This window comes from Cheilinus undulatus, linkage group 3 (genome assembly GCF_018320785.1).
Source record: "Cheilinus undulatus linkage group 3, ASM1832078v1, whole genome shotgun sequence".
Lineage (NCBI taxonomy): Eukaryota > Metazoa > Chordata > Actinopteri > Labriformes > Labridae > Cheilinus > Cheilinus undulatus.
Window position 1 is genome coordinate 36,828,582 of NC_054867.1, and position 17,315 is coordinate 36,845,896.

At 37.2% G+C, this 17,315-nt stretch overlaps 1 protein-coding gene across 15 annotated transcripts in view; it reads right to left on the reverse strand.

Annotated features, from left to right (window-relative positions):
• Positions 1–17,315, reverse strand: part of atp2b2 (ATPase plasma membrane Ca2+ transporting 2) — a 200,267-nt gene that overhangs the window by 43,792 nt on the left and 139,160 nt on the right. For 10 of the 15 annotated variants that reach the window (XR_005991591.1, XM_041781370.1, XM_041781377.1 and 7 more), the window contains 8 exons: positions 13,431–13,688; positions 12,567–12,692; positions 9,354–9,479; positions 8,906–8,938; positions 6,802–6,894; positions 4,611–4,652; positions 1,344–1,508; positions 3–217 (listed from right to left, as the gene is read on the reverse strand). Coding sequence is in view for 13 of the 15 variants with exons in the window: in XM_041781370.1 (XP_041637304.1) it covers positions 3–217; positions 1,344–1,508; positions 4,611–4,652; positions 6,802–6,894; positions 8,906–8,938; positions 9,354–9,479; positions 12,567–12,692; positions 13,431–13,688 (1,058 nt within the window). In the remaining 2 variants the exon portion in view is untranslated. The remainder of the gene's footprint in view (positions 1–2; positions 218–1,343; positions 1,509–4,610; positions 4,653–6,801; positions 6,895–8,905; positions 8,939–9,353; positions 9,480–12,566; positions 12,693–13,430; positions 13,689–17,315) is intronic. The other 5 variants (XR_005991592.1, XM_041781398.1, XM_041781395.1 and 2 more) reach the window with 4 other exon arrangements.

Below are 17,315 nucleotides of genomic sequence, written 5' to 3' on the forward strand. Positions count from 1 at the left end.
ACCTTGACAGAGTAGGCCAGAGAGATGGTGACCGCCAGCGGCAGCCCCTCCGGCACAGCCACCACCAACACAGTCACACCGATGATGAAGAACTTTACAAAGTACTGAATGTAAATAGGAGTGCACTCTGGCAGCCAAGGGCGTTTCTGCATCACAAAGTTGTCGATGGCAAAGAATAGGACAAGGATGATAACTGTGATGGCCGACATGAGCAAACCTGGAAAAAGACACAAAAGGTTTTCAGCTTAGTAGCACTGTCATAATGAAATATTTCTAAATGTTGCAATTCTGTTGAGTCATAAATACCACACACATTTCATGTTTTTACCTGAAAGAAAAGCTAAAAAGGCACACTTTTAATCAGGTAGAATCAGACGAGGTGTGTTTTATTAAGACTATAAAGAGAGCATATAAGCAACAGTTGTGTAAATAGGGGAATAACTGCTTATCAGGCCCTGATTTGGCAGGCACAGATTTTCTGCCAGACCTGCAAGAAGGCCATATGATGTTAAAATGCTGCCTTGGTGCTAATCCATGCACTGTGTTTAATTGTTCTGACACCACGTCCTCATTCAATCACTCAGGCCAACAACAACTGATGAACCAGCATATCAGAAAAACAAGCACCTCTTAAAAGGGATGTATAAAAAAGAAACTCTTAACTTTTAACCAAATAAGGAAGAAGCTAAAATTATGTCTATGTATTTATGTTATTTTTGTTAGTTTTGTATTTTTTTGTTACGTTAAAGCTATTAAAGTACAGCTGAAGGACTCTAATGATTCTGTTTATAAGAGTTCCTGCATACTGGTCCAGAAACCCTTTCCTCTTTTGTATGAATTATTTCAGGAAACTAATATTCATGGCTATAAATTTTTCAACAGTAATCCTACTATGTTACAGCTGAAAGGACACCCACAGTGTGGGTATATTGGCATGTGGATATTTGTTACTAAAAATGCTTGCTGGCACAGACCTACAGCAATGTTTAAGATATCAAGTCTTGGTGCTGAAAATTGCTTTAGATGACATAACAACTAATAATGAAATAGATTATAAAAGAGTACTGTAAGTGAACCACTTGCATACTTTAGTCTAGCTGAGACCAGTATGAGGACTCATCAAATCCACAGAGGAGATGTCATTTAGAAAAATAAAAAGGAAGTGTTCAGTTTTGTAATTTAGACACTTCAGACTACCTTGATTGCTCTAAGCTTCATTCTTTAAGTAAGAAGTGAGTCTGATCAGTGTAACACCTTGCTTTGAATGACAGGACTATGTTTCAGTGCCTTGTTGCCCCTCATTTAACTGCCGGACTGAGTGATGGACTTGCAATTTGCTTTACCTGCTTTTCCAATCTGGACTGCCAGTTTGGTCAGCTTTCCCTGCAGCACAGACTTCTCTTTCTTGGGGACGGACACTTTCTTCCTCTCTTTCTCATCGGCCTCTCCCCCTTCAGCACTTTTTAGAGGCTGCATCTCCATGGCAGCTGCTCCATCCTGCTTCTTTACTGTAAACATCACAAGAAACAAACAGCAGACACGTTATAGGAGGAGGACAAAAAGGAGCAAGGTATAGAAATCTTAACCCTTGTATGGACATACAGTTTAGACTTCAAAACCAAGTAAACAATATGACATCCCATAATAGGATAAAATATAATCAGTTCATTCGAAGCTTTCATATACCATCAAAGTATTGTTTGTTTGTCCCTGCATTTCTTAGATCAAATTCACTACATGGTTTATCCTCTTTTGCTTTTGGTTGGGAAAGTCCTTTTTTTTCTATATTTTTTAAATAATACACTATCATTTCCTCACAGGCACACAACAGTCAGTTCTGAATAATTCAGAGGTCCAAAGTCCAAAGTCCAGGCCATGTGAATTATAATGTGGAAAGAAAGTCTTGTATATAGAGAAGCACATTTTCTCACACAGAGAAAATTCACTGTGCCGCATAGAGAGGACCAAACAAAGAAAAAGCAACCAGAGAAGAACCAGAACAAAATCAAAAGATGAAGGATAACAAAAGGCATTATTTCAAAGAACAAAGGCTTAGATAAACTAAAGTGGAGAGAATTTCTGTTTTAAGTCCCAAACAGAATAAGCGGCTTGGTTTTTAGTGTGGGGCCAGTTGAAATAAACTTAGGAAGATCAGGGATTAAATGATAAAAGCAAACAAGGAATGTATTCAAGCATCAATCATGTGATTGATGCACAGTATAGATAGAAACATTATGAAGAAATGTATAGAAGACAGCTTATGGAAGCTCATTTCTTTAAGAGAATATATTATATATTAATATATAACAGGAAAACCCAGATTAATTCAACCCTGAAATTAAATAGAAAAATATTATACAATTAACCAAAACAAAATCCCAGGAGGGAGGTTTGAACACATACAACACAAGAACTTTAGGCTGCAGACTCGTGCAAGTGTCTTTGCCTTTCATACAAACAAATAAAATGAGTCAAAAATTTCTAACCAATATATGTTCATTATTTACTGAAATCTCATAGTAAAGAAGGAATATTAAGTTAAATCCACCCTAACAGCTGTAGATTAAGTTTGTTCACTGTTCACTGAAGTAACAGTCTTACTGAGGGGCCAGATTTATTTTCTATGAAAAATAATTTTCAGGCTACAAAATTAATCCTCAATTACCTCTCTCAGTCTCCATCTTTCCACCAGTGACACACATACAGTATGATGCCCAATGTGATACATTGCCAGGAACCAATTCAGTCAACTATCCCGGTCACAAATAGGCATGTGCTTGATGTTTTTTTTTTTTTTTTACTTTTTAAGTGTCACTTTTATCCAATTGTACACAAGGGAAAAGAAAGAAAAATGTGATATAAATACACTTTCATGAACAGTCTTCCTCCTCTTAAAGCCTCCTTTGCTTTTATTCTAGCAAGTTCTACATTGCCTGTGTACATCATGCCTGTAATTAAACCTTTTGCCCTTAGTTTTTAAGATACCCTGACACTGTCAACATATGTCTACCATCCCTCTCCCTGCGTTTGTTTTAACAGTGGAGCCTTTTCTGATACAACTCAGACTTATGGATAGACTTTCAAGGATATACTTTTTGTTTAAAAAACAATGGAGGTTGGCTTAGGATTCAAACAATTTAAAGTTTGAAATTTTAGAACTGACAACAAAATAGCCTCTTGTCCTGAAAGGTACCTAGTACAAAAGCATTACTAAGTTAATCAAATGTGTAGTTCAAGAAGATGCACTTTTAATAGAGATAATTTAATCTATGAAATTGTTTTAATACCAATATGAGTACAGAGATCTGCAATCAACCACCTTTTTTCAGTAAGACTGACATTAGAGGTAGGGCTGGACGATTATGGCAAAAATAATAATCACGATTATTTTGATTGATAGTGAAATCACGTTAATTAATAAACACGATTATTCATTGATTTCAAAATTTGAGTATTTATTGAACCACAACTTAAAAGAAAAATCAAAAATAAATTAGTAACAAGTAAAATAATTACAATATATTAAATAATAGCAGTAAAAAACAATAAATAAAAATAAATATCAAATCTACATGCACTCCTGTAAAACTTGCAAAATTTGCAACATGCAAAAAAACACTAATAACACAGCCAAAAACTCAACCCAAAAATACTCTTTGAAGCACACATTAATCGTTTTTCTTTGATTATAATGTTTTTAGGATCATGAGAAGCCAAAATTGAAATCGAGATCAAAATTCAATTAATTGTCCAGCCCTAATTAGAGGGTTAGTCACCAATACACAAGTATGAGTATCAAGATTGATATCAGAAAGAACATTTACTTGGTATCAGAATATCTTTACGCATTAAACTGTGTAAGGGCTTGTTATTGATAAGAAAATCTCTGTTTATTTGAACCAAAAAAGCCTTACTTTGATAGCCTCGAAAATGCATTTTTAATCATCTTTCTTACTTTGATTAATTTGATATTGATATTAAATGATGAAAGCACAAAATAAAAGTTGTTGTTTTGAACACACATAGTATCCCTTCCATCCCACACACTTCATGACATACTCTGTGGGACAAAATTCATTAGATGTTAAACAGGGGAAGCCACTGTAAGGTATTTAACTTGTCAGTACCAAAAAGACAGCTTTGGATGGTTTGAATGAGGCAGATACAAGGGTCGAGGGACAGGTTTTAGGTTGTCTTTTACATAACAAGACAAGTTAACAACACAACAAGAACAACACAACAACGGACCAAGGACAACACATCGATGGAAGACAGAGTGAAAAGGAGTGAATTTCTACCCTAATATGACTGCAGGTGAAACTGGGGTCAAACACTTAGATTCAAGGGGATTATCTTGGTCTTTGGCAGACTTTGTCAGAGTCCCTTGGAATCTGAATACTGCACAGTAAGAGGCAGTTTGGAACTGTTACAAAGACAATCTAGGCTGAAATAAACAAAGAAATGGAAGGATTTCATCTGCATTTGACCCAGAGCTTACACCACACACCATAGAGGGGGATAAGATGAGAAGACGAAAGAGAAGAGGGAGAAGAAGAAGAGGGAGAGGGAAGGCAGAGAGGGAGACAGAGTGAAAGATATGGTTTGGTTACCTTTAATCTGGTTGTTCTCCATATTGCCATCTTGCATTTTACCTATGATGGAGACATACAAGACAATAACGACAAAAATAACCAAGGCAGACAAGTAAACAGATAATCACCACAGGGACGATACACAGTGAGAACCAAAAAAATCACAGAGAGACAGGAAAATGACTTTTAATACAACGTCTCTATGACAGTCACATAGAAAGGCTTGTGATATGTAAATGATGTATGTAACAACAAGCTACAGTCACTGGAAAGGTGTAAATGAAACCCAATTTAATGGACTGAGCACAGACAAACACTTTATTGTGCAGATTTTTTTTAATTGTATGGAGAAAAAAGTGTTTATTAGAAATCATTTACTTGCATAAAATAATAAGGTTAATAAAATACCTACTGGGCCTTTCTGAGACATTTATCAAGTGGGGTCCAACATTTAAAAATTTGCATTTTCTTCTGATTTTATATATGACCTACTTAAACTATGTTTATCCAGACATAGAATCAAGAACCACACATTTTATTTAGTTATATTATACACTGAGATATTAAGACATAAAGTAGATAAAGAATTTAATTAAGTACTAACAGTGAAGGGAAGTACACCACAGACACACAGACTTGTACAAACAAAAAGGGGACAGCATGCATAAGAGGAAATCAGAAAGCACATGCAAGATCATACACTTAGAGGGAAGCAGACTGAGTATGTGAACTTTACAGAAAGTGAACGAGCGAGAGAGAGAGCGAGAGAGAGACAGAGAGAGAGAGAGAGAGAGAGAGAGAGAGAGAGAGAGAGACAGAAAGAGAGAAAGAGACACACAGAGAGAGAGAGAGAGCCTGAAGGAAAGCCTCCCACATGGTAAAGTTACATAAGAACAACTGGAGGAAAATCGAAATATGAGTTCAGGGAAAGTGAATTGTAATGCTGTTGCACTCTGCTTATACAAGGAGTGTACTTAAATCAAATGTATGGGACAATCATATTTCATTCCTATAAACTCCAGAGTCAAACACCTGGTGGGGCTGCAACTCAGAGATTGTTTTCAGAGGTGCACAAACAGAGCCTACATTATTTACAAAAGTTTCAAGACTCATCAACTTTAAATCTACACATAAACTTACAATGTGTGCAGAACTAGACATTAAAACTCAGGCAAACTATCATACATAGCACTGTTCATTCCATTATCTCCCTGGGTTAAAATTGTGCACACGTGCACTGTTTGTCTCAGTAATAGACAAGCGTTAAATGGTACAAAAATCTATCCTTCAGCTCTGTGTGATCATGGAGAAAAATTTCTCAGGTAGAGCTGGAGGACCAGATTCTCTGAAAATCTTCAGTATGTATGTGCAGGATAAATGACTCGTTTTACCTCCACTTCCACATTAGCCAGTTCCCTGGAGTCACAATAAAGCTGAAGATGACAAATTGCTCCATTCCAGCCCAGGACAACACAAGGTCATCATTACAGAGCAAATGGCACGCCCCTCCTACCTTGAGCACAAACATTTTGTGGCTGCTCTCCAAGGAGACTCGAGATAAGAACAAACATGGTGCAACCGTGAAGGAAGTTAATCCTTTGCATCTTGTCCAGCTAACACAGACACAGAGGATTTGCAATAAGTGTTCTCAAAGGACACTTAGCCCAAGGAGATGGCCCTTCTATGTGATTGTTTCACCATACTTTACCATCCCTTTGTATATGGTGAGGAGCCTGACTTTATATGACCATTTTATCACCAAAAGCAAACTAAAAACAGCTCAACAGAAACCTTTATTTCCATTCTTAAGGTGAACTTATCTTTATGAACTTTTTTTTCAAGTATTGAATAAGCAGAAGTAAACCTCATATGTTGAAAAACTACACATTTTTGTCATCCTTGAATGCATTTAAGTTAAGAAACAATCACAGCAACCACTAGGAATTCTGAGCTATGTAGGATATACCTTGAAACCTTGTAAGACAAAGGATAGCATAGAGAGAAGACAAAAAAGCAGACTAATTTCTACAACTACAAAGGACATGCTTGGACAGTATGGATACGAAAGGGTCTGACACAACTGGAGGAACAGGTAGAGCAGAGCAGAAGGTGAGAACCCATGACAGGGGCAGTTGGAAAATGAAGGAGGAGGGAGGAGTCAAAAGTCACAACAGAAAGAGATGAGAGATCAGAGGTTTTGTCAACCTACCATTAATTAGGCTGGCACTGCCAGGGGCATTAATGCCTGCAGCCCCATCCGTGGCTATAGTTGCGATGGGGTGGATAGGGGGATGGGAGCAGTCTAGCCAGTAACAATGAAGGCCGAACATGAATGAACAAAAACGCACACACGCGCCCACGCACAAACACACACACGCACGTGCACACACAAGACAATGAACAGAAATAACATGGTTATAGCACATTTAAGAGATTCAGCATAGACATAGTATGTATCTGTAAACTAAAGTTTAGTGTCATGGTGAGAGTGAATTAAAATGTGTAATGCAAATTCAATTTTGTCATTTGTGTGAGAAATGATTTACTTATTTTCATGTTAATAAACTGATGTATAACACTCAACAGAGATGAAACATGGAATCTGATCATAACATGTATGAAATTATAACAAAATACAAAACAGGAGCTACAGAAAAGACAAAACCGCTGTTGAATTTATGCACAGTTTTTACAACCTGTAATTGGACAACACTGGATTAACTTTTATGTTGTTATGTTCTTATAATATGCTGTGTATTTATCTCAAAGTAAAAATTGTTTTAACCATGTTATTCATGTAGTATCTTTTAGCAAGAAAAGAAAAACGAAAAGGTGTTGCTGACTGAATCTGAAATTAAAAACCTGTTAAGTAAAAAAAAACAAAAACAAAAACAAAAAAAAAAAGGAAAAGCTTAACCAGCCCATGTATTAGTCAGGGAAACACACATGTGCCAAACAGCTACATAATTGGGTTAAAAGTCTTGTCATTTTTTGTCACTTAGCCTACTTCTAAGTGTTGTTGTGATTTCCTGCTCACATGGCTTTGAAGGAAACTCAATTAAAAGTCAAGAATCGTGTCCCTTTCTCCATCTAGACTCTGTGTCTTGAGTTCAATTACAATTTAAATGCATTAATTTCAGTTGTATGAAACCTTAAATACAACTGTATAATTCATTTTATGCTGCTGCTGTTCCAAAAGCATAAAATGAATTATACAACTGTGTAATTCATTTTATGCTATTGGAACAGCAAGGTCTTTCTTAACTGTAAAGGGAATCCCAGTGTTTTCAGTGCAAATTGCAGATGGCTGCATGAAGATGACAACCTTGACGCTTATGATTAGAATTGTATATGTCATTTTCAACCAAATCTGCAACTTTTACCAAAGTGTCATGGATGGTAAAGGTTATATTAACTTGAAATCATTTCGGTGAATTACCATTTATAATGAATGTGGAGGGTTTACTTCATACCTGTCTGGGACCTGATCACTTGCTACACTGTGTTGTTTGTTGCCACTTGTATAGTTTGGACACTGGCTATTATTTATCCTGATTTGATCAGTCTTATCATTTAATTAAAACTGAGAAATTTATGCTTATTTTTCACTGTGCCACAGCCAGATCAAAAGAAATGTTTACAAATCGAAACAAGAACACGTCTAGCATCTGTTAGTGTTCAGATCAAGAATGTACATTCTGCTATGGGATGACAGGCTTTTCTGTTTCCTTGCATAATGTGACAAATCTGACACAGTGCTTTAAAACACATGGCATGCTACTCATGCAGGCTACCGTCTGAGAAGGCACTTGAAACACTCCTTACTGATGTTAAAATCTTTATGTGCACATGGAAGATCTTAACCTGACTTCTACCACTGCTGGTACATGTGCTGTACACCTGTAAGGTTGTCACTCTCATGTCATTGTTCCAGCACACAAAATGAGATGAATCTGACAGACTTTTTTTTTTTTTTTTTTTTTTTTTTTTTGCTCATGGCATTCAATACGTCTTTGAAACAGGACCGATGTTGAATGCTTGCTAGTTAGTTTGATGAGTGCAGTGCCTGTTATAAGGAGAGAGGATTATGCACTGTGAAATGTGTCATCTGTCAACACTTAAAAAGATGCAGTATCAATGATGAGGCTTCTCTTTTTAAGTGAGGATTTAAACTGGGGGAGAGGAAGGAGTGCTTGGATACAGAAAATGGGTGAAGAGTAAAGTTGGTGGTTTATCGGGGGAGGAGGGGGGATCATTAAAGGTCAAAAGGATCAAGTATCACTCCCAGGGGTCAGAGAAAGGTGATACTCTACCTGTGTTCTGGTGTCCGTCTTCCACTGCCCCTCCTTTGGGTAGAATTTGGAAGGATAAGAGAGTAAGGATAAAATGCACCTGAACCCACAGAACCTGGATACTGCAGCTCACAAGTGTACCACCAATACTCATTTAACACAGTATTTACACACATTCAGCAAAGACCATTGTGCTACAAATACCTAAAAAGTTAAACAGGTGGAAATTTGACAGTGTATTTTCAATAACCCTTCTGTTAACAAGAACATTTAAAAACACTGATATTATGCAACAAGCATTCACAGACTTTCAGAACATAGAATAATGAAATGACAAAAACCTTTTCAAATGTACCTTGCTGAGCAACACTGAGAAAAAGACATATTACCTCTGCACTGATGAAGCAACAGCAGAAGTATGTTAAGCTTCATATTTACGAGAGATAAAGAAGTAATATAATAAACTTACCTTTCTTTTCTTTCTTCTCTTCCTCCTCTGAGCCGGCCCCCAGCAGAGTGAAGATGATTCCTGTCTGAGAGTTGACACCAACGGCAGTAACCACCATGCGCCCTGACCCCTCCATAACATGGGTCCCTGGAGAAAGGGCAGCAGTGCTTTTAATACTTAGTCTTTTATTATTGGAACCCTTAAGATATGGAGTACCATCAAAAACCTATTATATCACCTACATTGTATTCTAACAGGTTTTAAAATTGAGGTTCAGGATTTAAACTATTTGGTAAACAATTCATGAAGTTGAAATTGCACCCAGAGGAGATCATTGTGACAATATATTTTGGCAACTTCTCCTCTAATTATGCGTGCAGAGTGTTAATCCATTCATTGGATTAAATAACTATATTGCAGTATAAATTAAAACAGCTAACCCCCATGCAATGACTCCTCTGAGGGACTGACATGGTTTTTCAAGGATATTAAGTTTGTTTATCAGTTGCCTGTGTCCTCCGTCGTTCTATATTTAGCCACATTTACCAAAACTGTAAATGGTACAAAGGGTGAAAATATATTCTGGGTTTCCTGTTGAACTTTATTAGATCCAGTGTGCAGAAATGGTTTGACATGTGATTGAAGTTTGTAGTGACTCTGTATTTTACATGAATATATATATTTCCTTTATACACGCAGAACATTATTAACCTTTGGGAAAACAAGCCAGTGTGGGTGAGTATGAGGCTAATTAAAGTAGGCAGCAAAAAGGCACACAGCTAATTATCCACAGGAAAAAAAAACACTAAGATGTGCAAAGAGATTAACCCACTTTTCTGTTATCACTAGTATCCTTAATTTCTAAGAATCTTAAAGCTGCAAATTCTTGTACCACTGCTGCAAAAAAAACATAACCAATGGAGAGGGAAAGGAGATTAAAAGACTGTCTTTACAGGCTGTCACCCTTTTTTCTCCAGCATCCATAATCAAATTATAATTAACAGCCTTTGTTCATCTGTCTAAGGTAAAAGCATGACTGTGACCTGTAATATGTTTCATTTGTTTGTGTTTTTTTTTTCAAGAAATTCTCTGGGAGGATGTAGGAAGACAAAACCTAAATTAAGCACTCTAAGTAATGTCAGGTAAATCTCAGTAGAAATTTGAATCATTTCTCTGATGCATTTAGTTTGACCTTTAATATCACGCATTTAGATCTTAATGCAATCTATTAGATGAAGCTATGAAGAGACATTCAGCGTATCTATACTCTTTACATGATTTGAGGCAGTGGATTGAAGACTGTGACATAGAATAGTGGGAGGAACAAACCCAGGCTTTTTTCCCCTAAAGTACAGCTATGGTACTAGATGACAAATATGTATCATCAAACTAGGGGAAAATCATAGACTGTAAAAAGAATTGGACAAAGCCTGTGTGACATCAGCTGTTTGATTACAATAGGCGGACTCAAACAGCTTTGAAGCCAACCCGCGGTGGCTTCCATATTGAAATCGCTGTCTCAGCCGAACTTTGGCTCAACCTAACAGCCCTCCCACTAACTCGACTTCATGTCAGCTAGCTAGCTAGCATTCTGCTTGACAGAGGGGTAGCTCCTGCCTGTCAAGCTATCTGACAATCAAATGAGATGTGCCAATTAGTGCGCAGTGAGGCTTTTCCTAAATATATTCGAAACGATTGTGGTACAAATAAATTCACCCCCCGTACAGTGTGAGGACATGAAGACATTAGGTAATGAGACATGATTCATATTTTGAACCAAGCTGTAAACCAGTTTATTTCTAGAATAGAAAACAGCTTTGTAACATTTGTTGTGTGTGTGACTTCCAGTGTTCCTGCAGCCAATCCCAAGTGGACACTTAGAGTATTGCAATTTTTTTGCACTTCAGCATTGACTTCATTTTTCAGGACCAGAGGTTTTTGCTTGGGGAAAATGCTTTAAATGTTGATTAAGACTTGATTTACTTGTGCCAAAATTCAAAATTATCTTATTTAGATGTAAATAAGCATTTACTGCTTGAATACTATTACAAAACAGATGTGTATGCTGAGGTATTCTACAAAAAAAAGGTGAAATATAAGGTGTGAAATACACGTGCCCTGTCTCCTTGACACCAAAACATCACACAAGGAAACTTGACAGTGACATGGGGTGTAAAGCATCTTGGCCAATAGTGCTGGAGTCTTCCCTATTTTCCATCTGATGCAGTTGTCACTTTTATGTGGAGCGCTCATGTTTAATTAGCATACATACTTGCACTCTTAAAATGATCCATGGTCCACACAATGTCAGCATGTTTCTACCTTTAGAGCCCCCAAAACAACTGCACCTTGGACCACCTATAACCTGGTCTCAACTCCTAAGTCTGTGGCACAGTGTGTTCCTGTTATTCAGAGAACATGTTCAGATGGGCACACATAGGCAACCTCAAAGCACACTTCTACAGAGCTTGTTCCAACCATAAGTAACACAACAGCCCACCCTCTCTAAAGTCTAGTGCGTTTTTAATTCGACAGGAGGCTATCTATTTCTATACTCTTCTTCATGTGCTCACTCCTATGTGCGCTCCTCTAATGTACTCAAACACACACAGAAGCACACACATTCACATGCTCTCATGCAACAAAGACTTGAATCTATAATAAAGCCTGCCACTAAGACTATAGCTCACTGATATAACTGTAGACTGTTCAAGGATTCCAGCAGTGAAAATAAGAAAATAATAGGTTAAAGCCAATCTTATTTGATATTGAGGTATGTATTAAGTTTAAAATGAAGGAGGTTATACTTTTGTGCCTCACACAGAAATATTCAACACATCACTTTTATCAGTTATGTTGCTGGAGAGCTTCAGTGAAACAATTGAATTTCCCCAATCAACATACTACATACAGTGTCCTGTTTGTGCTCTATGTGTTAAGAGGTGCAAAGATAGGAGATAAATACAATGAGCTGTTAGAAAATAAAGACTGAAAACTGCCGTGTGAAAACCAACGCACCTTTCCTCAGGTGCACCTGCCAGGTTTGATTCATGTTACACCCAAAACACACCAATGTATATTCAGGCTGCACCTGTCTTTGCACACATATTGTGCACTGAGCAAATAGCAGTATGCAGATGTACCTGCCTCAAATCACTGTGTGCTGTGCATTCCAGACAATGCACTTAACACGCCTAAATAGGGCCCATGCTTTGCAGAAAACTGGAAACATACCTGACAACAGCATGGGGTCCTTGTCTGCAGCCTTTCTGACATGGTCAGACTCTCCGGTCAAGGAGGATTCATCAATCTTCAGATCATTTCCCTGGATCAACACTCCATCAGCAGGAAGCAGATCACCTGTAACAAAACACATTCTATTTGAGAAACTGATTGACATAAAAACAATTATGACATTAAAAAAAATAAAACAGTCTAGACAACTCATAAGATTCATTAGAGTTTAATATTGGTGGGATAGATTTTGATGATATTCTGCTAACAAAAAGGCACTGGGAGAGGATGTGCGTTTTTATCTATGTATGAGTCAGTCTGCAGCTAATTAATTTCTTAACATTAACATACTGTATCTTAAATATATTTAATTGCCAAAGGTGGACTTCATAACTTTAATCCCCCTCTGGAAATGAGCTGGAAGTCTATTTTGAGCTACTGGAGCATGAAAATTACTTTACACAGAACAATGGACAGCCCGATTGAGTCAGTCAGTGGGCACGTCAGAAGCATCAAAGTTATTAAAATGTGTCAGAAAGTTTTAACCAAAGCCAAGGCTGAAAAAAAGGAAGGAATGAATGAAAAAAGAAAATAATAAGTGATATGAAAGTTTTTAGGAAAGGAAATGCTGGACAGTTTTAATGTTGCCTGGTTTTGTTAACTATGTAAATGTAAGACTGTAAGTAAAACCATGCCAAAGATATACCAGTGTATTTTGATTACTCAGAAGGGGAGAGGTTGTGGCAGTGACAGCAATGGGAACTCATGTTTTAGACATCTGTAATTCCAAGCATCTCTTAATTAAAAATTCTCATTATCAACTGTGTAGATCCTCACAAACACACTTTGACCCTAGACACTTACCATATTTGACCTGTGCGATGTCCCCCACCACTATGTCAGCCACAGGCAGCTGTATGACCTGGCTACCTCGGACCACCTGAAATTTCTGTTCCTGCTCGATGCGGCTCTGTAGCCCACGAAACTGCTTCTCCTTCGACCAGTCATTAAAGGCTGTCACCAGCACCACACACACCACAGACAACAGGATAGCTGCACCCTCGATCCAGCCGGCATCGGCCTCACCCTCATCTTCTACTCCACCTGCTGCTGCACCACAACCTGCAGTTTCAAGAAAAAGAGGAACATTACAGGGATGTCATATATTGTCTAGCATGCTGTGTTTTCATACATGCATATAGATTTAAGTCTTTAGATAACAAGCTACATACAGATATTTGTATGCTTATTACTTAGTGGAATATGAACACTTCATAATAAAAGGACACAAAGAGATAAAATTGAAGCTTATGAAAGCAATGAAAGCTGTGAAAAGCTTTGACTGTGTGTGTATATATATAAAGAGACAAACACATGAATAAGTGCAATTTTTCTTCTCTGTGCAATATTAAAGGCTACAAAATTTACTCTGGCTGAAATGACCTTCAGAGAATTCACCTCGCCTCTTCATTCATTTGCTCCACTTCAAATGAATGCCCAGCAGTCAGCCGGCAGTGCACTCACAGACTGGGATATATTTTGGAATGAAACGAGGCTTATTCCCAGTCCTCCTCGTGCTGCTTCATGTAATACTCTGGGAGCCATTGTGCCTGACACTCCTGGCAAGCTGACTTCAAAAGCCCTCAGTGGGGCGATTTGCTTTGGACTATAAAACACTTGCAGCTCACAGGGGAACTGGTACAGACCCCATATTATACACGATGGATATGCAGTGTCTATTTTAACCAAGAACCGGACTCCACAAGCACTTGGGACTTTCTTGTACACTATAGAGGGTTTACAATCAATATGATGTTCATTAAATTGTACCAAACAGCAGAAAAATGTGAAGTCTTTGATCTAAAAAAAATCTACCAGTCCAATTAAGTATGACCCAAAAATATAGGTAATTATCAGCATAAAGAGACTATATTTAAATCTATAGCCTAATACAATTTTTTATGTTATGTTAAGTTCTATATCTCAACCTGTATATATTGATTTAAAGAGGGGTTTACATTAACTGAAGATTCAGTTAATGAATCTTTGTGTATTATGGGCAGACTCTTCCAATCATCTTCAGAAATCACTTCATCTAAGTCACTGGACCACGCCAACCTCTTATTGTCTAATGATTCTTTGGAACTACATATTTACATTAAATTTATAAAGAAGGGAAACCTGGCCACAACCATTAAGTTTATCTAGTATGATTTTTTTCAAGGCTCAACAGAGAAGATCTGAGAGTGGATTGATTTAAAGCTTTTAAAAGTTAGCACCTTTTCTGTAGGTACTTGAAGAAATGTTTTGGAGGGATACTGTACTTTCTTTGTAGATCTTTAAAACTGTGGAGCAACTCATTTTCAATGCTAGTTAAAAAAAAAAATTGTTTTTGTTTGGTCATATGTACTTTCTTTTCCTCTCCTTTCTTTTCAGGTATCCCAGCTGTTTTTCAGCTCCTGGCAGAGTTACATAGATTCCAAAATGAAATGACCTAGAAGCTCCAATAACCAGTTCCAATAACCTTGCGGAGCAGATGGATTTGCCAGTCTGTCATCAGGCAAATCTATCTTGGAAAGCTCCAATCCACACTATTTGTGCAAACACAGTTTGGACTAATCAGAGTAATCTGAGGAGAACAAGTTGGTAGCTGCAGGTGAACTCAGAGCTGATACTGATGGCTGCTGCTAGTGTGTAGCAATTAGCTCGGATGTAGCTGCAGTTTCATCAGAATTGCCCACATTTCTTCATGAATTAAAGAGAAAAGAACCACACCAAAGGCTTATTTATGAGAGAAAAGGTATTATAGCTCTTGTGCCATCTGTTTATGCACTACGCCATTGTTTACCTGTCAAGCCAGCTAACATTACCTCTGGAGCTGCACATGCATACAACATAATTCTGTCTTGTTGCTCTGATTGGCCTGTCATAAATATGACAGACAGAACGTTTGTTGATTGATTCCATTTTGTGTTTGTTTGTTTAAAATAACTTGGTTATCATTGCTCAAATTAAGGAAGACCATGCTTTTGCTAACCTTCATCGGCCCACCGTGTCACTGGGCTCCAGAAAGCTTCCCTCCTTATTTTTTCTTCCTTATGGGCAGGCTTGCTTTGGGTAAGTTCAGTTTTGCTAATAAATGCAGCACTTTGGCAGCTGTCCATGGTTCTGATTGTACAGCTCTTTGATTCAAACATGTAGGAGACACGTAATTTTTGGTGCATTTGAATATTTGTTTTTTCGGAAGGTGGGTATATAGTTGTTGGCCATGGTGAGAGTTTTTAAAATTCTGTAAACCTAAAGGTATAATAATAATAAGACTGTATTTTCCCTTATAATTTGCTTTATCAACCAAGGATACCCTTGACCATCCTTTACCAAGGGAGAGAAGACAAAATGACCCACAATTCCTGACAACAACTTCTTCCTTACAGTAGAAAAAACAAGTAATCAACATGGCCAGAGTGAAAGTGATCTTTACTGCAATTAATCATCATTTTAATTAAATCTGACCTCGGATTCATGTGGATAAATACAAGATGAGTAAGATAAGATAAAGAATATTCTAGACCTGACAACCATGCTACCTCACATGCAATAACTCCATAACTCAAACTGCATTTTTGTTACTTTTTTGAGATATTAAAGATTAGTGAAGTGGAAGTTGAATCACTGCCATTATAAAGTGAGACTTCTTCTATTTGGATGACATTTGCAGCTCAAGGTGCTTCACATATTACTTAAAACCTGAAAGTAAGACAGAACAGACATATACTGTAACAATATTAACCGCTTGGAACAAGAGGGAATTAAATTTAATTGGTTTTATCAAACAAATAAGGTACAATTTAGTAATTACACATCATAAAATCATAATTAAAAATCATAAATGAAATGGTACTTTATATCAAGTAGTATTGGCTACAAGCATACTAGAGGGGCCATTCATAAACCCAAAACACCCTCAGTGAGGGCATTTTTATCTCCATTGTTTCCATGTTTTATTTGCAGCATTAAACAGCACAGGAGAGGTACTGGGAGATCATCTGTAGATTGTAGATTTTACACAGCACACTCATGTTACATCTACAACATCTACCTCGTGTTAACTGCAGTCAGAGTCTCTTATCATCACAGTTGTCTTTTCCTCTCCTCTTATTCACACTTCTCCATGACTCTGTGTCATTGTTTGTCAAGGTCAAGGAAGTGTGGAAAGGAAAAACAATGGAGGTAATGCTTTGCAGTTTTCAAATGGATCCTTTGTCAATATGAAAGATAGTCAGGAGACTAACGTGTAGCTGTCCATGGTGCTGAAGTTTCAGCACAAAAATTACGCTGGAAGAACAACTTAAAAAATAGGGAGCAGATCAATAAAAAGCAGTTTTCAAAATCTTCTGTTCTCCAAGATGGACATTTTCCCATGTCATGTCAGTCTTGATGTCTACATTTAGTATATGTCATTTTTGTTATTCTTATTATTTCTATCAGGGTTTTGTTTTAGATGTAATTAAGAGCCTCTTCTTTCAGCTGCAGCCAGGCTGTTTCATATGCAAATGAGAATTAAGTCATCCCACCACTTTCTATTTCTGGACTCTTGAGCTTCTGCTGACCTATTAATAAACACAACAGAAAGCCAGCTCTGATATGAAAATGTTTATGAATACTTATGTAATGATTTTTAAAAACATTTTCATTGAGTGTAGATTCAGAATAGAATTGTCATTAGATCAAGGGCCTTGCTTAACAAGT